Here is a 27809-nt window from a genome sequence, read left to right as displayed (position 1 = left end):
GTATAGACACTGTGGAAAACAGTGTGGCAGTTCCTCAAAAAATTAAACATAGAATTACCATATGATTAAGAAATTCGGGCCGGGCGCGGTGGCTCAAGCCTGTAATCCCAGCACTTTGGGAGGCCGAGACGGGCGGATCACGAGGTCAGGAGATCGAGACCATCCTGGCTAACACGGTGAAACCCCATCTCTACTAAAAAAAAATACAAAAAACTAGCTGGGCGAGGCGGCGGGCGCCTGTAGTCCCAGCTACTCGGGAGGCTGAGGCAGGAGAATGGCGTAAACCCAGGAGGCGGAGCTTGCAATGAGCTGAGATCCGGCCACTGCACTCCAGCCTGGGCGACAGAGCGAGACTCCGTCTCAAAAAAAAAAAAAAAAAAAAAAAAGAAATTCCATTTTACATATGTACCCCAAAGAAATGAAAGCAGGGTCTCAAAGAGGGATTTGTAAACCTATGTTCACAGCAGCAGCATTCACAATAGCTGAAATTTCTGTTTCTGTAAAAAGCAGAACAGGTGACCATTCCCAAAGAATCATAAAAATTCAAAACATTCAAAGGAATAAATATCTTTAAGAAAAGTTAACCAAAAATCTTAAGTTGGAATCAAATGAATGTGTTCAAAATCACTTGGTTTGCCTTCCATCTTTTAATCAATCTCTGTGAATTTTGATATTACCTGTACCTTCCAAGCTCCTTTCTTACGTTATAAATTTTCGAAGATATTTATTGTTTTCAGGAAATCAATAAAAATTCTTAGACTTTTTGGTATAAAGAACAGAAAAATGGCCGGGCGCGGTGGCTCAAGCCTGTAATCCCAGCACTTTGGGAGGCCGAGACGGGCGGATCACAAGGTCAGGAGATCGAGACCATCCTGGCTAACACGGTGAAACCCCGTCTCTACTAAAAAATACAAAAAAAAAAACTAGCCGGGCGAGGTGGCGGGCGCCTGTAGTCCCAGCTACTCGGGAGGCTGAGGCAGGAGAATGGCGTAAACCCGGGAGGTGGAGCTTGTAGTGAGCCGAGATCCGGCCACTGCACTCCAGCCTGGGCGACAGAGCGAGACTCCGTCTCAAAAAAAAAAAAAAAGAACAGAAAAACAGTTTAATTGGTTCTGCTGTGCCTTCTTGTTTATTTAAATTAAAAATAAACTAAAAAATATCAAAAGTTGGCCAGGGGAGGTGGCTCACATCTGGAATCCCAGCACTTTGGGAGGCTGACACGGGAGGATCGCTTGAACATGGGAGATGGAGGTTGCAGTGAGCCAAGATCATGCCACTGCACTCCAGCTTGGGTAACAGAGTAAGACCCTGTCTCAACAAAAAGGAAGAAGTAATATTATAAAATATGATGCTTTATAGCAAAATACCCAGATAGAGTCAAGAAACAGATAAAACTACCTTAGCTAAGTAACAGTAAGTTGGCTTCACGGCAGATAATTAAGCTTCCAAATAGTAGGGATTAAAATTCTTGTGCTTGCTGGATTCTAGGAAATAAGGCTGGCTAGCAAAGTATGTTTCATGCTTTTGCATTTGTAACTTTTGTTTTCACCATTTGATCAGTAAGATTATACTGATTTTTTTTTTTTTTTTTTTTTTTTTTAAATAGAGATAGGGTTTTGCCATGTTGCCCAGGCTGGCCTCAAACTCCTGAGCTCAAACGGTCTGCCCGCCTTGACCTCCCAAAGTGCTGGGATTACAGGCATGAGTCACCACGCCTGGCCTTGATCAGTAGGATTTACGGTCCTTTTATTTAATCCAGACTTTGGAGGTCCTGTATACAAGTAGGATACAGAAAATTAGTTTATTTGGTCTTATTAAAATAACATGGAAATTAAGACTGACATTCATTAGGGAAATAGCCTAGAAATATGTCTTTTATATTCTTTGCCTTGAGAAAAGGTAGTGATAGTCTTGCAGATGTTAAGTTGTTCCCTGTTCAAATTTATGAACAATTTTTGTTCTTGGTTTCCTTTCTCCTTCATTCTTTTTTTTTTTTTTAATTATTTAAATAGTCTTATTACAGTAGCTTAGTTCGAAAGTAGATAAATTCTTAGCCAGCTCAGTCCCCTGCCAACACAGCCTTCTTCCAAGTTGAAATTTTCTAATATAAACTTTGCTTTAAGTCAGTAATATCTCCCCTCCCCTTTCTAATTTATGACAATTGTGTGGCACACAGGGGAGAGTAAGGAATAGGGAAGTTATTGAAGCCCAGCACACTAAAGTTCTGAAGGGTCAACTATTATGTCTGATATTGCTGCCTTCCGAGGATTGTGAGCCAGTGGTGCCTGACAGGAGCCTTACTGTGCCTACGATCCCTTCCATTGTGGTCTGCAGAGCAACAGGGAAGTCTAGGGGCAGTGCTATTCAACAGAACTTTCTGCAATGATGAAAATGTTTACTGTCAATATTCCAGTGTGATAGACAGTAGTCACATGTGGCTATTGAGCACTTGAAATGTGGCTAGTGCAATTAAGGAATTAGATTTTAAGTTTTATTTAATTTTAATTTAAATAGCCACACATGGCTAGTGGCTACTATATTGTACAGTGTACCCCTAGGAAGATCTATTGGCAGAAGGAAGATAGTTGAGTTTCCCCAAAAGCAACAAAAATGGAAGAGTAAGCAAGAACTAGATAGTGTGTACTCCATATGCTACCTTCTGCTGTACTGGGATTTGTCCCCCCTATTTTTTTTTTCTTTTTCCTCCCCTACTACCCTTGATTAATAGTAATCTGATAAATATCTGCAGGTTTATTATTCGTTGTCATTTGCAAGTTTGGGTTTTCTGTCTATTTGAGGGTGTTGAGAACATCTAGCACTCCACCCTTTGAGTTGACGGGAATAAGTCTGAGGCTGTAATTTGAACTCTAGGTGCTAGCTACACAACCTGGTACTGAGAGCTGAATTTGTTCTTAGTTGTTATTTGCTTCATCACAGAGATGTTCTCTAATATTCATCTGTTGGAGCACAACACAGAATCTGAATATGATTTTGGTAAATTTTAAATAAAACTTGACATGCAGATGCCATTCTATTTTTTTTTTTTTTTTTTTGCTTTGTTTTTTTTTTTTTTGGAGACGGAATCTGGCTCTGTTGCCCAGGCTGGAGCACAGTGGCGTGATCTCTCCTCACTGCAAGCTCCGCCTCCCAGGTTCACGCCATTCTCCTGCCTCAGCCTCCAGAGTAGCTGGGACTACAGGCGCCTGCCACAACACATGGCTAATTTTTTGTATTTTTAGTAGAGACGGGGTTCCACCGTGTTAGCCAGGATGATCTCCATCTCCTGACCTCGTGATCTGCCTGCCTTGGCCTCCCAAAGTGCTGGGATTACAGGCGTGAGCCACCGCGCCCGTCTGTGCAGATGCCATTCTAAAAGAAAATGTATTTATTCTGTGAAGCTGTTTATACATGTTATTGTTAACTATCTTTGTGATTTTGGTGGTTAACATGCAAATGCTACAGTCAAAAGATTTAAAGTCTGTCCTGTCTAAATCCATATAGTGTTACAGCAAATAGTGACTCTGCTTTGTACAAAGTACATAAGGGCTTTATGATAGTAGATACAATAATAATGATTGTGTTTAAGGGAGATACTTGAAATCTTAAGACTTTTAAGTAAAAATCCCAACTTTTTTTTTTTTTTTTTTTTTTTTTTGAGATGGAGTCTTGCTCTGTCGCCCAGGAGTGCAGTGGCCAGATCTCAGCTCACTGCACGCTCCGCCTCCCGGGTTTACGCCATTCTCCTGCCTCAGCCTCCCAAGTAGCTGGGACTACAGGCGCCCGCCACCTCGCCCGGCTAGTTTTTTGTATTTTTTAGTAGAGACGGGGTTTCACCATGTTAGCCAAGATGGTCTCGATCTCCTGACCTCGTGATCCGCCCGTCCTTGCCTCCCAAAGTGCTGGGATTACAGGCTTGAGCCACCACGCCCGGCCAAAAATCCCAACTTTAAGCTGTTATTTGTTATGTGTTTATATTGGAAGAGTAGAAGTGAATGGACTCTGACATATCTGTCTCTCTTTTACCATCGTAAGACCACTCTTTATTGTTTATAAATATTTTGCACTGTCAGTACTGTCTCTTTAACTCTTAATAACTAGAATGGTCTTTTGTTTTCAGAAAGGGGTAGATCACAGTGATTCTTCATTGACGTCACTTAAAACCTCCCTATTTTTCGTACCTTCATAAGGTTCACTTATTAACTATTATCAGGATTTTTCCATTAGGGTTTTTTCCAAGTAGAATATTTGGTTTGTAATTGACCACTTTACTAGGTCCTCTTATTATTTCTTACAGTGTTTTAGTTTATTCTTTTGGATTTTCAAGTAAACTGTCGTATTATCTTAATGTAATGGTGCTTTTGCCTCCTTACTTTGTATCTCAAAATTAATTTTAAGTTCCTAATCAGTATTACCAGTGAAGATACCATCTAGTGCTTTTAAGATTTTGCATTGGACTTTCAGGAAGAATGTTTCATAATTTTCATGACAGAAAATTCTAACAATGTCTTTGTCTTTCACAGAACAAAACTGAAGAATCAAGAATATGAAACTTTAGATCATTTGGAGTGTGATCTGAATTTGATGTTTGAAAATGCCAAACGCTATAATGTGCCCAATTCAGCCATCTACAAGCGAGTTCTAAAATTGCAGCAAGTTATGCAGGTTTGATTTGTTGTTTTTGCTGAGTTTGTTGTATATATGATTAAAATAATTTTGCATGTTTTGAGTGTGTTCTAGTAAGATGTGTGATCCCCCCCACCCTTAGCAGTAATATTACATCATTTGGCTGGGTGCGGTGGCTCACATCTGTAATCCCAGCACTTTGGGAGGCCAAGTTGGAAGAATCACTTGAGCTCAGGAGTTCAAGACCAGCCTGGGCAGCATAACGAGACCCCATCTCTACAAAAACTGCAAAAATTAGCCAGTCCTGATGGCAAATGCCTGTAGTCCCAGCTACTCAGGAGGCTGCGGTGGGAAGATTTCTTGAGCCTGGGAGGTGGAGGTTGCAGTGAGCTGAGATTGTGCCACTGCACTCCAGCTTGGGTAACCGAGTGAGACCCTGTCTCAAACAAACAAACAAAATATATATATATATATACACACACACACACATATATAGAGAGTTTATATGTTATACTTACATATTATAATATGTATTTATTATGTATTTCATCCACAAGTACTGCTGAATATTTTTTTGGAGTTGTCATGGCTATATAGAGGAGAAATAATAGTTGAGATGGGGTTAGCTTTCTGATTGGAGGAAGCAGGGATTGGTGCCTGTACAGTAATTTTGGGATTCTCATGAAGTCACCCACCAATCACAGATGATATTCCATCATTTAGATTTTATTCCTGTGGTTCTAGACTTTGTTAAGGTAGGACTGATTCTATGAGAAAGGACATCTGAAAGCAAATTAATCTTTGTATATTGTCTGTAAATTTATCAGATCCTTTCTGAGAACCCTTGGAAGGATGTCTCAGGTCATGGTTCATCTACAGGTTTTGAGATGAAAAGGTAGATATGAAATACAAATTGGGTCTATCTGACAGTTTTTGGTAGAATCTTTCTGGAAAGGCAAATCTCTGAACAAGGAAGCAACAAAGGAAATTTTAGATCACCCATAGAATCTTCATTTTATATGATTAACACTGAACCTTAGTGCTAAGAGTTTCAGGTGTTACCTTTTTGGTACTCTGTACATTCCCTAAGCCTGCTGTGCTTGGACTTTCAGCTCTGTTTGGCAGAAGGCCTTTAAAAATGCATGTGTTGAAAAGTAGATCTTCTTTCACTTCTTGCGTTAAACTTTATTCTTAGCCACACTGCCCCTTAGAAGTCAGAAGTACTGGCCGGGCGCGGTGGCTCACGCCTGTAATCCCAGCACTTTGGGAGGCCGAGGCGGGTGGATCACGAGACGTCAGGAGTTCGAGATCAGCCTGGCCAACATGATGAAACCCCGTCTCTACAAAAAATACAAAAATTAGCCCAGCGGTAGTGGCGTGTGTCTGTTATCCCAGCTACTCTGGAGGCTGAGGCATGAGGATTGCTTGAACCCGGGAAATGGAGGTTGTGGTGAATGGGGATGGTGCCACTGCACTCCAACCTGGCGACAAAGCGAGACTCCGTCTAAAAACAAAAACAAAAACAAACAAAAAAAAGAAGTCAGAAGTACCAAAGGCCCTCTTTGAGTTGGTTTTGCTTAAATAGGACCAGAGCAGGATGCTTCTACAACTTGCCTCGGTGCTTTTAACCAGTTAGCACCCATTATAGTCATAAATGCTTTGGCTGGTATTGACTCCTCAACCCTGTAGATCTGTTTTTTAGCCTACTCTTTTTGTCATGCAGGCTTTTGTTAAAAATTAGTTATTGAAAATGTTTAGTGACTCTTTCATTTTGTACATCCTGCATGTGATTGTATTTTTCTGAGTGAATCCGATATGTCTAGCTCTTTAACATTCATATATTCAGAGGAGTGTTTGGCAGCGTGAGCTCGACTCCTGACATCTGCTCTGTTTTAGGCAAAGAAGAAAGAGCTTGCCAGGAGAGACGATATTGAGGACGGAGACAGCATGATCTCTTCAGCCACCTCTGATACCAGTAGTGCCAAAAGAAAAAGGTATATATTCTTCTTATAGCTGGGGACATCTCAGTTACTATTTATTTTGATTTAGATAGGTGAAGAAAATATATATTTTTTTAAACTATCAAGTTGTAAGCTTTAAATATATGGTAATGTGTTGTCTTTTAAAATTCATTTGCAATTGGATGGTTAGTTTTTTTTTGTAAAAGTGCCATGTTACTTTTAGATGACCCAGATGAAAATGACTACTACATATGTAGCTTGGCAAAACGTGTTATTCTTTTTGCCGTCTAGGTTTTTTTTTTTTTTTTTAAGAATGCCACTTAAATCTAACTTGGGTAATTTCTACATGGTGAATTACAAAGATGCAATTTGAATTAGGAAAGGTAAGCAGAAATTTGATACTACCACTGCAGTGACGTAAGCCATTGGTCCTACCCTTTGTTTGTCCTTGTTCACCTCATCTTTATTTGCCATTATAAGAATGTCAGATTATAAAATAACAAATCATAACTTCTTATAGCTCATAAAATGTTGAGCTAGATTTTTGGGTTTTTTTCCTATCTAACCTTTCTCTCAAGTTCCCTAACCTTTTCTCCTCACGGGTTTTGTGGAAGGGGATCTTACTGTGAGATTCCGAAGCTGGGATCCTATAAGGAATTTTGCAAGACTATCTCTCGCCATACAGTTTCTCTCGCCTGATCGTTGTGGAACACTGTATTCTCCTTTAATCGTGACTGCCTCACCATCTTTGCAGCAGTAGTCAATCCAGGGAAGATACCTTCAATAAGGAATAAGCTAATCACTAGTAGCAAGGCTTGGCAGATTCAAAGTTGAATGAAGTCTTTAGTAACTGTTGACACAGTCTGTACATGAATTAAGAGATCCACTAAGAAGAATTTAAAAAGTAGTTTAGAAAAGAGAAGCTGTCCTGCTTTCCTATTTATAGATAGCATTTTGGAGAATTTTTTAAGCTTTACCATAGTAACTAAATTGATTGGTATACCCTGAGATGTGCGTCTCCTCCATTACTGGCCTATGAATTTCATCCTTCCAAGTTCTTAATTCCTTGTTATACCAGGGACAGCGGAGGAAAAGTGTGAAACCAGATCAAAGACATCAAGTCAAGAACAACTTTGAGTGTAATTATGTAACTCTACTACAGCATCACCTGTGTTTTCCAGATCAGTCACCTATCAAAGATAAAAACTTCTCAGGCAAAAGAAGGTAATGGAGGCAAAAGTGATGGTACCATTTGTGCCAACACTGGATGAAAAGAAAGATCTTAAATTAGCTGAGTATTAAGAAAACAGTTCCAACGAAGCATTAGCCCAGGCCAGATACTAAAAAATTACTTATCTCTGTGGCTAGTAGTCTGTGGGACACCCAAATAAGTTAAAAGAAAGTTTTTGGCCAGGCACTGTGGCACACACCTGTAATGCCAGCACTTTGGAAGTCCGAGGCAGATGGATCACTTGAGGTCAGGAGTTCAAGACCAGCCTGGACAACGTGGTGAAACCTCGTCTCTACTAAAAATACAAAAAATTAGCCAGACGTGGTAGTAGGCGCCTGTAATCCCAGCTACTCGGGAGGCTGAGGCAGGAGAATCACTTGAACCTGGGAAGTGGAGGTTGCAGTGAGCCGACATTGTGCCACTGCACTCCAGCCTGGGCGACAAGAGCAAAACTCCGTCTCAAAAAAAAAAAAAAAAGGTTTTGCCCTAAAACCTCCTGTAAAAAGACAGTTAAGCATTATGTTCTTAAAATAAAATAAAATAAATCTTACTTCAGACAAAAAGTCTATTTATGAACAGGTTTCCTAGGAATTGTTTTGTACAAATGAAGTGAAAAACACAAAAGAACCATATAGATCATCCACTACGGTAATAAAAGAATCTGAATTTGAAATATAGACATGAGTGGACGTTAAAAGATTGAAAGAATTCAGTCTTACGCTTTGGACTATGAAAAAGGAAATAACACGATCAGAGTTATATTGAGAGGTTTTGGTAATAAGAGATTTCTTCAGAAGTCAGGCAGACAGTAGCCTAGAAGATTAAGCTAATCTTGGCCACAGAAGTCAGGGCTGAGTTTTCCAAGTACCACTTGACTTCTAAGTGCTGCTGTGATTCTGCCTTTGCCTTTTTTTAATACCAAAGAATGTGAGAAAAATTGATTGTGGGTATATTCTCTTCATTCTGGGGGTGCATTCTTTCTGCCAACATCTGTCTTCCTTGTTGAAATGTTTCAAATATTATCTTTGGACTGAATAATCTTTTTCTTCAACCATACATGGTTTATACATGACCCTCCAATGTTGCTTGTTTTGTTTCTCTTTACATGTAATGTTTGTTTCTGCTTTCCCAGGAACACTCATGACAGTGAGATGTTGGGTCTCAGGAGGCTCTCCAGGTGTGCAGTCCTTTTTTATGCATAAACATTCTTTTAAAGTGTACCTTCTGTGGCATGATCAGTAGTGATTAGGTGAAAAGTGAAGCCTTAAGCATGTGAAAAAAGTCTTTATTGGGGTGCCAGTTTATTTTATGAATAAAGAAAGCAGTACAGTTTAAAAAATCTTGTTAGCAAAATAAATTCAGAATTAACCTAGTTCAGGAGTAGCCTTAATTTGTTGCTAGCTTTGCCAGGGACAGAAAGCCCCCTCACCAATCATTGTGGCTGTGTTTCTGTAGCAAAAGGTAGAAGGTGGCAGTGCTGGTGCAGGACTGGCAGGTGCTGATTCCCTTTCAGGGATGCCTTTTACAGATTGAGGGTGGTGGAGGGATCAAAATCAGCTTCATAGTCCAGTGACATTAGTGCATGTGGACATCTATGCGTTGGGTCAGTGCTTCTTGAGCATGAATACATTTCCTCAGTCTCTGATCTTGTTCATGTCTTTTATAAAAAACATTCTTTTGCATGTTACTTATGATTTCAAAACAGCCCCTTGTGTAGTGCTTTATTTTCACATTTGCCATCTGACGTTCACAGAATATCAGTTGCTTATAGAACACTAAACTCTGCTCTTACAGTTCGTAAAGGAGAATGTTTAGTCATCTCTTTTACCTGCCAGGAACATATAGGCCAAGGAAAGAGGCAGGTTGAAAACAAATGAAGTCATTTGGAAGCAAGGTAGTAAAATAATTGCATAAGGTACACTAGTAAGCAGTTGTGTAGGATCGTTGCATGATTGTCCAGATAGCTTTAGGAAAGATTATTTTCCCACTGTACTTTCCCTTGAAAGTTCAGTGTCTTGAGCTTACCCACATGTTACTACCGTATGTATTCCACTCAGTAAAATTGCTATGTTATCATTGTCATCTTCCTAATATTTTCCGAAAGAAAATTTTCTTAATTAAATGGTAAATTTAAGAAAAAGACCATGATTGTCTTCTTTCATATCATTCATAATGTATGGCATTAAAACTAGGTGGTAGTGGAAATACAAATGGGGGACATCATTGGGTAGTATTATAATCCTGAGTTCTAGAGCCTGACTGCCTAAGTTCCAATCCCAACTGTTCTTATTAGCTGTGTAATCTAAGCCTCATTTCAACTTTATCTGTAAAACAAGTTAATGACAGTACCTTCATGGGATGGCTGTGAGTACCCAGTTAGTTAATATGTTTAAAGCTCTTAGAACTGGGTCTGGATGCAATGAGTACTCAGTAAATGTAGCTGATTATTTTCTTGAAGTAGCACCTATTGACATCAGGACTTGGTAGATTTTGGTTTTGTTTTTAGTCAGATGTTACTTGTCTGGGAATACTCATTGGAAAAGATGAATGAAGAGGTTTTATTTCTTGAAGACTTGAAGGTGAAATATAACAAGCCTTGTAAAAGAAAGAACCTTTGGGTTTACTTAGCTTACTAGTAAGCAAAACTGAAGCTCTTAAGGCTTGGAAGCTAAATGCTGGGACATTTAGCCTGGGACATTTAAAGCCTGTAAACAAGGTTGACTTTGATTAGAGAGGCCATTGGTAAGTAACAACTGGTTTTTTTTAGGAAACAGGGTCTTGCTCTGTTGCCCAGACTGGAGTGCGGTGGCTATTCACAGGTGTGATCGTGGCATATTGCAGCCTCAAACTCCTGGGCTCAAGTGATCCTCCCACCTTAGCCTCCTGAGTAGCTGGGAGTATAGGCATGCATCACTGCGCAGGGCCGCGCCAACTTTTGGGAAAGGAAGGGTCATAAAAGCAGCATGGTGATTATCAGCTGATTCAAATGTCTGTTCTGGTTAGTTACTTTAATGGCCTTAGGCATTCATTTGCTGTCTCTAAGCCTCAGTTTTTACGTCTGCATAGTTTGGGTAATATAGCACTTGATTCTGAATTTGAAGATTAAATGAGAGTACATAGTGTTTAGCATTTGGTAGAAGTATTAGTAGCTATAATTTACAAATGTATATAGGAATTGTGTGTGTGTATTTGTAAATATTAGTATATGTCGTAATAGTAGCTTTAGAGGAAGAATATTGATAAGGGTATTTGACAGAGTGGTCAGCCACAAAGTATGAGAGCCAAGGACTAACATTGTGGCACAAAATATTAAAAGGAAAATAGGATGTAGAAGGGCTGCAGAAGTCTTCTAGAAATTGCTGATCAGCCAGGGGGAGAACAAGTGACTGATTTAGGTGTTTCAGGTTGGGTTGGGTTGGGTTCCACAGGATAGTGTTGATGGTGATCCTGGAAAGTCACATTTGCCATCTCACATCAGGAATTCAGAATAGAGCCTCTGCTAGTGCATAAACTTTGTGCCAATTAGAAAAAACAGCCATTTCTCAAGACAGTTGACTTGCATCAATTGGAAAATTGTTGTAATATACTTATTTTGCTAGCACAGGACCCTTTATGTCCCATTTCCTATGAAATTCTAAAATCGTAGTATACTTATTACAACAGTTTCTATGATCTGAATTGTTGTCCTCCTAAGTATTTTTTTGTCTTTTTTTTTTTTTTTTTTTTTTGAGATGGAGTCTTACTCTGTCTCCCAGGCTAGAGTACAGTGGCGTGATCTTGACTCACTGCAACCTCCACTTCCTGGGTTCAAGTGATTCCCCTACCTCAGCCTCCTAAGTAGCTGGGATTACAGGCGCATGCCATCATATCCAGCTAATTTTTGTATTTTTAGTAGAGACAGGATTTGCCATGTTGGCCAGGCTGGTCTCGAGCTTCTGACCTCAGGTGATCCACCTGCCTTGGCCTCTCACAGTGCTGGGATTACATGTGTGAGCCACCATTCCTGGCCTTTTTATCTTTTTTGAGACAGTTTTACTCTGTTGCCAAGGCTGGAGTGCAGTGGCACCATCATGGCTCACTGTAGCCATGACCTTCTGGGTTCAAACAATCCTCCCACCTCAGCTTCATGTGTAGCTAGGATCACAGGCATGTGCCACCATGCCTGGCTAAGTTGTGACACATAGTGAGACACCACCTTTTAAAGAGGTGGTGTCTCACTATGTTGCCCAGGCTGGTCTCAAACTCCTGGGCTCAAGCAACCCTCCCACTTCAACCTCTCAAAGTGCTGGGATTACAGACAGGAGCTACCACACCTGGCTCCCCTTAAGTATTATGGCCCCTTGAATGCACAATGATGAACAGTCCTGGTTTTGAATTCTTTTAAAATGTATTTTATACTTTAATATGCTTAAAGGTGTTGATTTTAAAAAGGAGAATGATTATGCCAGTTACAAGACCTGGGATTTAATTATATGCACCTTTCCAAAAATGGGGAAGGATAAAGAAACTATTCACAGTTAATGGTTTGAAGGAGGAGGAAAAGACATTGAGAAATTCTAAGAAAAATCTGAAAAGTAAAGTGGCATTGAAAACAGTAGCCAGAGCTGGGCACAGTGGCTCATGCCTGTAATCCCAGCACTTTGGGAGACCGAGGCAGGCAGATCACGAGGTTAGGAGATCGAGACCATCCTGTCTAACACGGTGAAACCCCGTCTCTTCTAAAAATACAAAAAATTAGCCGGGCATGGTGGTGGGCACCTGTAGTCCCAGCTACTCTGGATGCTGAGACAGGAGAATGCTGTGAACACGGGAGGCGGAGCTTGCAATGAGCCTACATCGTGCCACTGCATTCCAGCCTGGGGGATAGAGCGAGACTCCGTCTCAAAAAAAAAAAAAAAAAGAAAGAAAACAGTAGCCAGAAGTATCAAATAGGGCTCTGTCATGGTTATGTTTTGGTTATAGAGTTTGTCTCATTTCAGAAAGTATTTTAAACTTTCAGAAGTCATGGATATAAGGCTCAGCCTCCATATTGGAAAAAGATAAAGCAAACATACCAGCTGCCCAAGCTAATACAGTTATTATTATAAAAGAGTATGAAGTTGGCTCTGAGTTTTTTCTGGCAGCCAGATTAAAATCAATGGGCCAGTGGCTCTCAGTCTGTAAGGCACTATAAGGATCAGGAAAAATGTAAACGAAAGATGAAACTGGATTTTTTCAAAGAAGGTCATAAGTGACTCTAGTAATAGAAGTTTTGCTTGCTTCGAGGCTGGAAATCAATTACACATCCTTTTCCTAAGGAATAAATGATACAAATGGAGAAAGGATACTACTAGTAATATGAGTACTAAAACAGTAAATTTCAGTTATTAAATTAGAGCAATTTCTTATATACAACTAGATTTCCACATTCTGGGTATGTCTCACTCAACGCTGCCAAGTATCAGAATTACAGGCATTGAAAGAATGAACCGCTTGCCCTTCTTTTACTTCACTGGCAAAATTTAGTTAAAAACTTTTTCTCCTCTTTGAAAATCTTATAAAAATCTGCCCTAGATTTACTCCCATCTGAGAGCATTTGCAGCTTCATACAGAAAAACCTAATGATAATTGGGCTTAGTGTGCTGAAACCCAGATGGAAATGGGGTGAGTGCCTCCTGGTCCAGGTCAGGGCCTTGACTGAACTGTTAAGCTCTTGAAATTGCCACAACAAGGACTAATTTCATCCTGTCCTGTTTATTGAAGAGATCCTCTAAGCTTAGAGCTTCAAAATTGAATTCCTCTGTCTTCCTTTTAAAGTCCACCCCACGTGCGAGACTAATCAAACCGCATTTGACTTCAAAGTCAGATTCTGAAATTTTTCTTTAGAGACTTCCTGAAGGTTAAAGTCATCTGTGTTCTAATCTCTGCCCAGATGTGGAGCTCTGTGGTATTGGAACTTTGTCCCAACTTCCCTTGTATTATCCACTTGCCAAAGACTTAGAATGAGAGAACTCTTCCTGTCACATTGCCCCAGGATGTCTCCTTGGAGAAGGAGTTTCCACTAGGTGAAATATCTAACCTTTTGCCATCACCTAACAAACTTATTTAACACAAAAAAAAAAGTGCTGAGGAAAGAAAATGGCAGGAATTGTCTAAGGTCCACAATGAGCAGGAAATAAGCAGTCAGAGTGAAGACACAAGTTATGAGGATGATCTCAACTCTTGCAGGAACAGGCTCTTGTCCGTTTCTTTCCTAATTAAATCACTTTGTTTGCCTTGAGTTCCACAATGCTAGGAAGATAGGTATTTCTGAGAAGCCTAAAAATCTTAAGGATAGATATTTATTTTCTCAACTGTTAGTTCTTGATTTTTCCTTCTGTGTTTTAAAAAAGTGTATTTTGAACCTTGGAGAGAAAATATCTGGCCTTTGGCTTCTTCATGATCCAGGAGTAGTGCAAGTAGTCAGAGGACTGGACCAGAAGACCTATACAGCCACATATAGTTTGCCTGAGGAATGAACTTTTTTCCACCTACAGGATAGGAAACATACAAAATATTTACTTCTAAGTACAGTTGGCCCTCTGTATCCATAGCTTCCACATCCAAGGATTCAACCAACTACAGATAGAAAAATAATTTTTTAATTGCATCTTTACTGTACATGTACAGATTTTTTTCTTGTCATGTCCTAAGCAATACAGTATAACAAAACAATGTAGCATTTTTAATGTATTAGGTATTATAAGTAATCTAGAGATGATTTAAAGTATACAGGAGGATGTGCACGTGTTATTTGCAAATACTACAACATTTTATATCAGGGACTTGAACGTCTATGTATTTCGGTATCCAAAGGAGATCCTGAAACCAATTCCCCATGAATACCAAGGGATGACTATACTATAGGATCTTAGTAAATATTTTTTTTAATAAAAATTAAGTTGGGCGAGCACGGTGGCTCACGCCTGTAATCCCAACACTTTGGGAGGCCACGGTGGGCGGATCACCTGAGGTCGGGTGTTTGAGACCAGCCTGGCCAACATAGTGAAACCCTGTCTCTACTAAAAATACAAAAATTACCCGGGCATGGCCTAAGCGCAATGGCTCACGCCTGTAATCCTAGCACTTTGGGAGGTCGAAGCGGGCAGATCACCTGAGGTCGGAAGTTCGAGACTAACCTGACCAACATGGAGAAACCCTGTCTACTAAAATTACAAAATTAGTTGGGCATGGTGGTGCATGCCTGTAATCCCAGCTACTCGAGAGGCTGAGGCAGGAGAATTGCTCGAACCCAGGAGGTGGAGGTTGCAGTGAGCAGATATCGCACCATTGCACTCCAGCCTGGGCAACAAGAGTGAAACTCCATCTCAAAAAAAAAAAAAAAAAAAAAAAAGCCGGGCGTGGTGGCAGGCGCCTATAATCCCAGCTACTGGGGACGCTGAGGCAGGAAAACCGCTTGAACCCAGGAGACAGAGGCTGTGGTGAGCTGAGATCGTGCCGTTGCACTCCAGCCTGGGCAGCAAGAGCAAAACTCTGTCTCAGAAAAAAAAAAAAAAAAAAAAAAACAGCAACAACAAAAAACTAAGTCGTAAGTCATTTCTTGTTATTACCTACCTGACTGTTCACTTGGAGACTGCTGGTTAGTTTGACTAGAATTTCTTTATCTGGCTAGAATTTCTTTAGCCGTGTTCTGAGTACATAAGAACGGTTAACCAGAAGCCATATCGGAAGAGCATCGCTTCTAATAATTTACTAGGAAGCTCACCTTGGGCAAGTCATTTACCCTCCCTGAGCCAGTTTTCTCAACAATTAAGAGAGACCATCTGCTCTCTTGGAGCCCTTTTGAACTCAATCTAATCTGTAGTTCTTTATGCTTTGTTCCATACTGCTTAAATCAGCTTCTCAGCATCACATCTCACTGGGGCTTTTTGGAGAACAAGACAGGGATTCATGCTCAAGGATGGAAATTTTACTCTAGAAAACTCAGATTAACCACACCGCTTATTCTTTAAAGTAAGTAGGAGTTGTGGAATAATGCTGATGGAGAGAGCAAGGACGACCCTGACAGGATCAATGCAAGAGAGGCTCATACCCACTGTAAAGACACTAGTCTGACAGACAGTCTCCTTTTGTTTGCAGACAACCAAAATACCAAGTGTTCAGGAGTGCTTGTCTTAAGAGATGAAACACTTCTCTTTTTATGTTTTTTATTTTGTTTTGTTTTTGTGCCTGGAAGTGAGGATATTATAACAATAGGGAATTACTAGTTTTATTGCACTTTTGCTCTACTTATCTTTAAACAAAAAATATATCTCAGTTGATTATATGATTTCATTTTCTTTTGGTATCAGAGAGGATCTTTTTTCAAACATTGCATTTCATGAAATATCTATAAATTTTATTTGGCATTCATTAACTACTCCTGCCAGAATCACTGTTTTAACAATTTTGGAAATTTTCCTACTATTTGCTTATAACTTCCAGCATGGTTACTGTGTTTGTGGCATATGTAATCAATAAATTGTAATCATTATAAAGCACCACAAATAATTTGTTTCATTTTATGGTCATCCTTGATTTAAGAAAACTAAACCGATTCTAATTTTTCCCCTTTTCTACTTTCCCTCTCAACAGTAAAAAGAACATAAGAAAGCAGCGAATGAAAATCTTATTCAATGTTGTTCTTGAAGCTCGAGAGCCAGGTTCAGGCAGAAGACTTTGTGACCTATTTATGGTTAAGCCATCCAAAAAGGACTATCCTGATTATTATAAAATCATCTTGGAGCCAATGGACTTGAAAATAATTGAGCATAACATCCGCAATGACAAATATGCAGGTGAAGAGGGAATGATAGAAGACATGAAGCTGATGTTCCGGAATGCCAGGCACTATAACGAGGAGGGCTCCCAGGTGAGGAGGGCCAGGGGTACTGAAGTAGGCACATTTTGGGGGAGAGGAGTGCTTATAGAATAATGCATTTTGAGAGATCAGCTCTAGAGGCTTAACTTGGATTATTCTTTTTGGTGACTAGGTTAATACTTTGATTTTTCTTCATTGTTTAAAATCAGAGGCAGTACATTATAAAGATTAAACGTTCCTACTTTGTAATCTGACATCCTAGTTTTGAATTTTGCTCTGCCAATCCATGTGTAAGTAATTTATCCTTCCTGAGCCTCAGTTTCTTCATCTATAAATTAAGGCTAATAATAGTACTTGCGTCAACTAATAATAGTACTTACAATAATAGTACCTACACTTGGTGTAGGATTTAAAAGAGATAATGTATACTGAGCATTTAGCAGAGTGCCTGGTACTGAATAAGCACTCAAAGGAAAGCCAATAGTATTAAAATCTTTCATCATCATTATTACTACGATCCTCAACGACCATACTTCTCCAAAGACAGCCTATATAGAAAATGTATAATTATATAAAAATCAGCATGCTATTCCCATAAATGCACCTCTAAATAATTGATTTAATTGATTTTGCTGTGAAGCATCTTGATTTTTTTTTGAGACAGAGTCTCGCTCTGTCGCCCAGGCTGGGGTGCAGTGGTGCCATCTCGGCTCACTGCAAGCTCTGCCTCCCGGGTTTATGCCATTCTCCTGCCTCAGCCTCCCGCGTAGCTGGGACTACAGGTGCCTGCCACCATGCCCAGCTAATTTTTTGTATTTTTAGTAGAGATGGGGTTTCACCGTGTTAGCCTGGATGGTCTTCATCTCCTGACCTCGTGATCCATCTGCCTGAGCCTCCCAAAGTGCTGGGATTATAGGCGTGAGTCACCGCGCCCGGCCAAAGCATCTTGATTTTTAGTTCTTTATCAGTATAACTAAGATATAGTCTCCCTTCTTTGAAACTTTTTCTATTTGATATCTTTTTATCTACTTTACATCTCCCAGAAATAAAATAACATTTTTAAGTCATTTGTTTCCCTCTGCAATTACATTTGATTATAAAATAGAGTATGCATTGAGGGTGCTTATAAATATAAAAAATGGTTGTATCTTAAGGGTTTACACAGTCCTCAGTGTCACTGGCTAATATACCACTTGTCCATCACTGGTAGAGGAAAAAGCCATCTTTAAGAGAGATGGCCAGACAGGGGAGGTCACTTTTTCCCTCAGCTCCTCTGCTTTGGTGGGTGGCCAAGGGAGGACATAGCATCTGCTGGGGAGGTAAGAGGAGGGAGCTATGGATGCAAAGTCATAAGGTGAGTAACGTTGTTCTTGACTACATATTACCACCCTTGGCTCAGTCCTCAGAGAGAGATTCCTAAGCAAGGATAATTGTTTTTTTATAGATGAAGCTTCAGACTGTGAACTCAGATTCGGAATTTAAGATATTGAGATATTGCTCTCCAACTATCAGATATTTTTAGTCTCTAATTTCTATTGGCCTAAGTCTGCTACCTTGAGTGTCCAGTGGAGAAGAAAAGTTTTTGAAGAAAACAACACATGTAATTGTGTTTCAGAACTTCTGTTAAAACCTGCAGTGATTCTACTACAGTGGTTCTCAAACATTAGCATGCATGTCTGTGCATTAGAATCACCTGGGAAGCTTAAAAACAAGCCAGTTAAGGCCTAGGCTTTCCCACAGATACAGTGATTTTATTGCTCTGTAGTGAGGCTGGTTTTGGTTTTCTTTAAGCTCCGAACTATCTTCAACTGTCTTTTTAAAACTTCTTTATGGATGCATTTTATACCTTAATAAAAAGTTTTTAGAGAATAATTTAAATATATTTTTGGAATGTAGGTGTACAACGATGCACATATCCTGGAGAAGTTACTCAAGGAGAAAAGGAAAGAGCTGGGCCCATTGCCTGATGATGATGACATGGCTTCTCCCAAACTCAAGCTGAGTAAGGCAGCCTCACACTTTGTTATTTAGTTTAGTCTATCAAAGAGAGATTGCTGATTTTTCTGAAATAATATTTAATTAAATGATGAATATATTTGAACTCACTGTGCTCCAGCATGGAGTTCTTCCTTCTTGTCAAGCCCTCTTGTTTACTGTATTTTAAGTAGCTAAACTGTGACAAGCATGTGGGTAGTAAAATATAATGTCAGAGGTTTTGTTTACTTTCTTGAATGCAGTAGACATTTTATAAATTTTAAATAGTAAAAATAGATTTTTCTCTACATATAATGCTGTAAGAATATAGTAGCAGATTTCTTTTCTTGATATGTGTGTCTGACAATTACTAGAATTAAAAATTAATCCCAACAGTTCCAACTAGACAGAGGAGTTAGAAATGTCCAGCCAGCCACTGTACTCTACTCAGCTATCATTTGAGTGTAGTCTGTGGTTGGTTTTTTTATTAAAAGTTGTAAGAGAAGGCCAGGGACAGTGACTCATGTCTGTAATCTCAGCACTTTGAGAGGCTGAGGTGGGCAGATCACTTGAGGTCAGGAGTTCAGGACCAGCCTGGCCAACATGGTGAATCCCCATCTTTACTCAAAATATAAAAATTAGCCAGACATGGGAGTACATGCCTGTAATCCCAGCTCTTTGGGAGGCTAAGGCAGGATAATTGCTTGAACCTGGGAGGCAGAGGTTGCAGTGAGCCAAGATCGCACCACTGTGCTCATAAGTGAGACTCTGCCTCGGGGAAGAAAAAAAAAAAAAAAAGGAAGGAAAAGGTTCGAAGAGAAGAGAGTAAAAGTTATTAATACCACTAGATAAGAGATAAAGAGATTTCTGTCTTCTTTAAAATATGTAAATAAAATAGATACCAAGCAATTGATAATGATATTCGTTGGAGCCGTATTTGCTGGAAAGGGGGAAAACAGACAGACTAGCTTTTTTTTTTTAATAAAGCATCTCGCCCTGTCACCCAGGTTGGAGTGCCGTGGCGTGACCTTGGCTCACTGCAACCTCTGCCTCCCAGGTTCAAGTGATCCTTCCACTCAGCCTCCCAAGTAGCTGGGACTACGAGTGTACGCCACCATGCCCAACTAATTTTTTGTATTTTTAGTAGAGACGGGGTTTCACCATGTTGACCAGGCTGCTGTTAAAACTCCTGACCTCAAGTGATTCGCCTACCTTGGCCTCCTAAAGTGCTGGGATTACGGGTGTGAGCCACCCTGCCTGGCCCGGACTAGCTTTTTTATCTGAAATGACTATCAACTAAATTTAGTAGTAGATTTGGGTATGATTTACTGCTAAGCAATGAATCCTTTTTAAGGCATTTATCTTTTCATGGAATTGTAAAAGCATACAGAAGGTTTGGAGAAATGTAAAACTTTCATTCCACTTTGTAGGAACACAGTATCTTTTAACTAGAATGGATTTCATAAAAGACTAATAATAGTTTAACAATAACTATCTAAATTATATTTAAATACATAAATTCACATATGCATTTTTTAAAGTTCTTTAAAAAGGGCTTTTTATGTGGAATGTTAATTTCCTTTTTATTTCTTTTGTTTGTTTTAAATTAATAGAGGCAGGGTCTCCCTGTATTGGCCAGGCTGGTCTTGAACTCCTGGGCTCAAGCGATCCTCCTGCCTCTGCCTTCTAAAGTGTTGGGATTACAGGCATGAGCCACCGTGCCTGGCTTCCTTTTTATTTCTCTATGTTTTTTAATGAAAAATTTCAAACATATATAAATGTAAAGTACAGTGGCCAGGGAGGTGACTCAGTCCTGTTTCACCATATTGGCCAGGCTGGTGTCGAACTCCTGACCTCGTGATCCGCCCACCTCGGCCTCCCAAAGGGCTGGAATTACAGGTGTGAGCCACTGTGCCCAGCCCAATACTTCTTTTAATCTGTAAACTCCCCTCCATCTCTCTCTTTTTCCACCCCTTACTATTTATCTGTTGAAGAAATTAGATTTGTGCTATAGTTTCCCATAGTCTGGATTTTGCTGATTGCATCCATATGTTGTGGGGGTTTTTGTGTGTGTTGTGTTTTGTTTCGTTTTGTTTTTTGGCGACAGGGTCTCACTCTGTCACCCAAGCTGGAGTGTAGTGGCACATTCTTGGCTCATTGCCACCTCCACCTCCCGACTGAAGCAATCCTCCCACTTTAGCCTCTCAGGTAGCTGGGACTACAGGTACATGCCACCACTTCCAGCTCATTTTTTTTGTATTTTTAGTAGAGACAGGGTTTTGCTATGTTGCCAGGCTGGTCTTGAACTCCTGGACTCAAGTGATCTGCCCACCTTGGCCTTCCACAGTGCTGGTATTACAGGCATGAGCCACCGCTCCTGGCCCACTCTGTTGTACTTTCATGTGTTCCTCTGTCCTTTGCACTTCCTGTAAATTGGTAGTTGGAGCCAGAGGTTTGATCAGATTGAGGTCTGATCCCCTATCCTCTCCCTTTGGCAGAAAAACCGACTTCATAGGTAATATATCATCTTCCATCAGGTACATGTGAAATCTATGTCTTTCTGTTAACTGGTGGTGTTGCATACTTCATTAATTATTAATTCATGAAAGGGATGTAAAATTGTGATCGTTTTTAATTTTATTCCTTACTAGCTCTAGAGAAACTTTGCCTTATCTGATATTTGATTAGCCAGTGGTACAGTGTTTTTCATGTGTGTGTCTTGCTTTTTGAAAGGATAAAGGCTTGATTTTTGTTTTATTTTGTTTTCCCCTTTACCAGTTTTCAAAATATGCATTGGTTTACTAACATCCTTCAATATTTACCCATTTTGTTGTTTGTTTATACATATTATTAAGAACTACCAGACTTAAACATGTGGCTGAGTTGTGATTAAAGTTATTGCCGTTATTGATACTCAGGCTGGTTCAGGCTGATTCCTATATTCTTTTTGTTTTGTTTTTTTTGAGACAGAATCTCGCTCTGTCGCCCAGGCTGGAGTGCAATGGCTTGATTTCAGCTCACTGCAACCTCTGCCTCCTGGGTTCAAGCAATTCTCCTGCCTCACCTCCCAAGTAACTTGGATTACAGGCACCACCACCACACCCGGCTAATTTTTTGTATTTTTAATAGAGATGAGGTTTCGCCATATTGGCCAGGCTGATCTTGAACTCCTGACCTCAGGTGATCCACCCACCTTGGCCTCCCAAAGCGTTGGGGTTGCAGGCATGAGCCACCACGCCCAGATGGTTCCTATATTCTGTTGACATGAAGTCATGGTAAGAAGTCATTGATAGATTCTTTACTGTCTAGTGTTTGAAGATATACCAGACTGGGAATCAGTCATTTGCCAAGGAGCCCTACCTTTTTCATGTTTCTGCTAAAAGGTGAGGGTTCATCAACATTTGTATTTGGAATTAATATTTTAAAACTCTAGTGTGGGGTATACTGCTACTGATGTAGTCATTGTTTGTACGATTTTCAGTGGACAGAGCTAGGAAATTTGTATGTGTTTGTTCGTATGCTTATAATTAAAGATAAAATACATCATAAGTTCATAGTGATACTTTCAATTGAGATTAAAGGCCTCAAGGTAATTATTAATGTCCTGTGTTTTAACATCCGTTATCTCTTTTTATCCCATGATGAAAATCTCAGTTCTCAGTGATACCAGAGGTGATAGAATGTCACATAGCTGCTCATTTGCTTTATTCCTTATTCACAGCTTTCTCAACCTTACAGTACTTAGTCTCCCATCAAAAATATGATTACTAAAAACAGTTAAAAAATTTTTTTTAGTTCTTTTTTGTCTGCAGGTTATATTTCACTATAGACATGCTAATTGCTGGGTTTTACAAATTATTTGGAATCGTAGCTTGTGGTTATGCTACCATCTGTATACAAATTTAGGTTCATTTATTTTATTCATTTAACTTTAAGTCTCTCTCTTTAGGTAGGAAGAGTGGCATTTCTCCTAAAAAATCAAAATACATGACTCCAATGCAGCAGAAACTAAATGAGGTCTATGAAGCTGTAAAGAACTATACTGATAAGAGAGGTCGCCGCCTCAGTGCCATATTTCTGAGGCTTCCCTCTAGATCTGAGTTGCCTGACTACTATCTGACTATTAAAAAGCCCATGGATATGGAAAAAATTCGAAGTCACATGATGGCCAACAAGTACCAAGATATTGACTCTATGGTTGAGGACTTTGTCATGATGTTTAATAATGCATGTACATACAATGAGCCTGAGTCTTTGATCTACAAAGATGCTCTTGTACTACACAAAGTCCTGCTTGAAACGCGCAGAGACCTGGAGGGAGATGAGGACTCTCATGTCCCAAATGTGACTTTGCTGATTCAAGAGCTTATCCACAATCTTTTTGTGTCAGTCATGAGTCATCAGGATGATGAGGGAAGATGCTACAGTGATTCTTTAGCGGAAATTCCTGCTGTGGATCCCAACTTTCCTAACAAACCACCCCTTACATTTGACATCATTAGGAAGAATGTTGAAAATAATCGCTACCGGCGGCTTGATTTATTTCAAGAGCATATGTTTGAAGTATTGGAACGGGCAAGAAGGATGAATCGGTATGTTTTCAAAGCCATTTTCATTTTGAGGATGTGTGCTATTTAATACAAAACAGATGAAAGAATATTGCTTTGATGTACTATTTCCACTTACGTACGTGATTGTAGTTGGTAGCATGCTATTCTGAATTCTAATTAGCCAGAACTTCTTAAGATCGAGTATATTCTATGGGGGAGAGAAGGCACACCACTAAGTCATCTAGATTAAAGCCAGTGGGGAGGAAGACAAAATTGAAGGTCTCTTGAAAAGCATAAACTTAAAATACAGCCTTTCGGCCGGGCGCGGTGGCTCAAGCCTGTAATCCCAGCACTTTGGGAGGCCGAGACGGGCGGATCACGAGGTCGGGAGATCGAGACCATCCTGGCTAACACGGTGAAACCCCGTCTCTACTAAAAAAAATACAAAAAACTAGCCGGGCGAGGTGGCGGGTGCCTGTAGTCCCAGCTACTCGGGAGGCTGAGGCAGGAGAATGGCGTGAACCCGGGAGGCGGAGCTTGCAGTGAGCTGAGATCCGGCCACTGCACTCCAGCCTGGGCGACAGAGCAAGACTCCGTCTCAAAAAAAAAAAAAAAAAATACAGCCTTTCACAGAATGTGTTTTATAAAAACATAAATGTTTCTAATTGGAAATAGTAACTGCATTTTTCTTTTAAGGTTTGGCTTCAATGCATGACTGCTTTAAATAAAATAGCTCCAAGGTATTGACCTGAGGTAGACTGATATAAATTTGATCACCATTTTAAGTACCTCAGAGGGCTTCTTTTTTTTTTTTTTTTAATCTCAGGTTCTAGAGAGCTTGCTGAGGACATTAAATGTTTTAAAAGAAGCAAATTTAGATTTACATTAAACTTAAATTTCCTTCTAATTTTTATCTGTGATATATATTTGCTGCATATCAATATCAAACTTGACTATTAAATTCAGCAATTATAGTGTATTTTATATGTGCTCTTGGAGACAGCTGGGAAAATACAAAAAAATAAAGATACAAACCGTACCTTCCTGGAGCTTACAACTTACCATGTTTAGAACTAGACCTTTAGGCAGTGTAATGCCAGCTAGGGAATCTATGAAGTCAGACATTGCTCTGAACCTTTAAAGAAAAGCAAGTAGTCTTTGCTTTCAGTGTCTTCGCAAATAAAAGAAAAAAGATCGTAACATTTGCTGCTTGTATTAAGCACCAACTCTTTGTAAAGCACCATGCTAAACACTTTATGAAGGCAATCTCTAACCCTTATGATAGCCATTCTAGGTAAGTGATAATCTTCTCAGTTTGCATGTGAAAGAATTAGAGGCATAGGCAGAGAAAAGTTACCCATAGTCATCCAACTAGTAAATGATGTGACTTGTCTTGCTCTTCACTGCAGAGAGCTACTCCTGAGCCAATTACTAGGACAAGTCATGGAGCACGGCCGTGGATGATAAGCCTTGAGCTCTGTGCTCTCTAAAAGCTTGAAGTCTGATGGATGGGCCAGGACTTATGCTTAAGGGAAAAATAATTCCAGACATGAAACAACATATCACAACCTGATATTTAGTAAAGATGGTGATGTAAGGAATTCTGTGGGCCACAGTTCTCCTAAAAAGGCATAAGGCATCAGGAAAGAATGGGTGGATAGGTAGGGTTCAAATGAGTAGGCAAGAAGATATTTCAAATAAGGTGAATGTTATGAGCAAAGAAATGGAGTTAGGAAATGAATATGGTATGTTTAAAAGACAGGGATAGAGTTGGGGCCAGTTTGGTGAGGCCCATGAGTGACACCTTTAAGAAATGGTCCTTAATAATATGGTGCTTCAGCAATTGGGTAGAAATAAAGAGAAGGATGGAGGGACATCTTGCAGTCAAAAACTCTTGGATTTACTCATTTATTCAACATATATTTATGGAGATGCTACCAATTAATGAGCATATTCTAGATGGAATACACCAGTGGGCAAAACAAACTCTATTTTCATGTAGCTTAGACTTCTTTCTGTTCTTGTTCTTGGCTTAAGTAGTCCTTAAGTCTAATACCCCTCCCTTCCTCCCCTCCCTACTTAGCCTCATTACATCTTGGTGTTAGTTCTGTGAGTCTTTCAATGATTATTTGTCTTGTAGATTATTAGGAACTTTGTTTATGTTGTATAGATGATATGTTTATTTTAAGAATTAAGATTTGTATCTCTAGGAAATTAGCTCTTTTCATTCTCCCATTGTTGACATGATTGTTTTTTGCTTTTGAGGCCTGGGAGATAGAGTCCAAGGTATATTTTTATGAGATAGTGGTGCACACAGTTTTACCCTCATACCCAGAGCTTTGTTGAAAAACAAAAGGGATCCCTGGTAATTTAATAGTTAGGAAAAATATTTAAAAGAAAAACATACAGGGAGCCATTCTTAACTTTGTAAAAGAAGATAGTATTGTGACTGCTTATAGTACTTATTAAGAATAAGTACTTAATAAGAATTGATGGGGATGCATCAATTTAGTGAAGGATAAACTATGCCTTTATCTACTATATTACCAGTAACAAAGCTAGACATCCCAGAAATAATAGTTCATAAATTCAGTGAAGTCTCCATACAGTAGATTTCCATGTTGATCTCTTAAGAGTCTTCATGCTTCATCACCATTTACCCCTACCCCTACCCACCACTGTTACCCAGCGTCACCTAGGACTTCACAGGCTAAAATAGAAGGAATCCGAACAGTGAGACATAACAAGAGAAAAATTCACTCAGGTAACAATAGTTTGTCCATCAACAGTATTTAGTAACAACACAGTGCTGACTCTTGCCAGTTGGCTGCTGCCTTTCCTAAACTGCTGGCAGTATTCCCAGACTAAACACTCTGACCCCCTTGCAGGTAAAAGGGACCTGTGGGAAGATGAACAAGGGAAGCATTAAGAGCCTTCTGTATTCGTAATTTTTTCCTTTTGCTGAATGTCTGCCTTATATAAAAAGATTACTTAGCAATTGAGGGGGAATTTAGAGTTGTTTTTCCAGCTTGAGTATTTATGCTCCTGCACATTCAATGAACACCTGACTTCTTAGATTAATAAATTCTTTATAGTACTTGGAATAAACAAGAAAGCGTATGGTAGGTGCTTAGTGACTCTTGTAAAAAATGTTCATTTCTAAACCATGTGATATGATGGAATTATGATCTGCCTTTTCAGTATACCATCAAAGGTATTTACAAAAATTTTACAAAAATTTTTTACTTTTAATTTACAAAAATTTTCACTTTTAATTTTATAAAAGTGAAAATTTATAAAATGAACTTTAATTTCAAGTGAGCAGAATTCAAATATCGTCATTCGGAAAACAGACATAAAATTGTGTTTTAGGGGCCAGGTACAGTGGCTCACACCTGTAATCCCAGCACTTTGGGAGCCCAAGGTGGGAGGATGGCTTGCACTCAGGAGTTTGAGACCAGTCTGGACAACATAGCAAGACCTTCCTTATCTCTACTTAAAATAAAATTTTAAAAATCAGCCAAGCTTGGTGACGTATGCCTATAGTCCCAGCTACTCGAGAGGCTGAGGTGGGAGGATTGCTTGAGCCAGAAGATTGAGGCTGTAGTGAGCCATGATTGTGCCACTGTACTCTAGCCTGGGCATCAGAGTGAGACTGTATCTCAAGAAGGAAAAAAAAGTGTTTCAGGGGTGTCTTCCCTTGGTAAGTTTTATTTTTATTGCTTTCCTACAAGTATTAGCATTTCTATGACCCCAAAAGATATTTAAAACCTTTCCAAGGCCGGACACAGTGGCTCACACCTGTAATCCCAGCACTTTGGGAGGCCAAGGCGGGAGGATCACCTGAGGTCAGGAATTTGAGACCAGCTTGGCCAACATGGTGAAGCCCCGTTTCTACTAAAAGTACAAAAATTAGCCAGACATGGTGGTGGGTGCCTATAATCCCAGCTACTTGAAAGGCTGAGGCAGGAGAATTGCTTGAACCTGGGAGGCAGAGGTTGCAGAGCTGAGATTGCACCAGTGTACCCCAGCCTGGGCAACAAGAATGAAACTCCGTCTCAAAAAAAAAAAAAAAAAACAACTTTCCAGAAATACCCATTTAGGTTATTGATCATGTCTTTTAATTGTTTGCCAGTTCACCTTTGCTGATGAGGAGCAGCATTCTGGGGACCTCTCTGAAGTTTGATGCTCTAGTGTCATGTATCAACAGGCGGCTAACTTGGCCACACTCCTCTGAGCAGAATGTCTCTGTAACTGCTAAGACCTTTGTGGTTAGTTTTGTGAATAAGTTTTTAGACTCTGGTATTCTTAGTTAATAGAATTCTATTTAAGCCAGCCAGTTGTGGTGTCTCACACCTGTAATTTAAGCACTTCGGAAGGCTGAAGTGGGAGGATCACTCAAGGCCAGGAGTTCAAGACCAGCCTGGGCAACATAGGGAGGACCCTGTTGCTACAAAAAATTTAAAAATTAGCCAGCTTGAGCCCAAGAAGTTGAGGCTATGGTGAGCTGTGATCACGCCACTGCACTCTAGTCTGAGTGGCAGAGCAAGACCCAGCCTAAAAAAATAAAATAAAATAAGAACAATTGTATGTAAACCTTCCTCAGACCGCAGTGGACTAGAAACAGTAAT

General features: G+C 39.7%; 1 protein-coding gene across 50 annotated transcripts in view; it reads left to right on the top strand.

Moving 5' to 3' along the window:
• LOC105480555 (polybromo 1) overlaps positions 1 to 27809 on the top strand; it is a 150891-nt gene that overhangs the window by 53093 nt on the left and 69989 nt on the right. For 30 of the 50 annotated variants that reach the window (XM_071091878.1, XM_071091860.1, XM_071091882.1 and 27 more), the window contains 5 exons: positions 4521 to 4662; positions 6520 to 6617; positions 16429 to 16705; positions 18551 to 18656; positions 22578 to 23220. In XM_071091878.1, the coding sequence (XP_070947979.1) occupies positions 4521 to 4662; positions 6520 to 6617; positions 16429 to 16705; positions 18551 to 18656; positions 22578 to 23220 (1266 nt within the window). Of the gene's footprint in view, positions 1 to 4520; positions 4663 to 6519; positions 6618 to 8947; positions 8993 to 16428; positions 16706 to 18550; positions 18657 to 22577; positions 23221 to 27809 lie in introns of all 50 variants that reach the window. The other 20 variants (XM_071091856.1, XM_071091866.1, XM_071091844.1 and 17 more) reach the window with 1 other exon arrangement.

Source organism: Macaca nemestrina, chromosome 2 (assembly GCF_043159975.1).
Source record: "Macaca nemestrina isolate mMacNem1 chromosome 2, mMacNem.hap1, whole genome shotgun sequence".
In the NCBI taxonomy this organism is placed as follows: Eukaryota; Metazoa; Chordata; class Mammalia; order Primates; family Cercopithecidae; genus Macaca; species Macaca nemestrina.
This window is presented reverse-complemented; position numbering and strand designations above follow the sequence as displayed.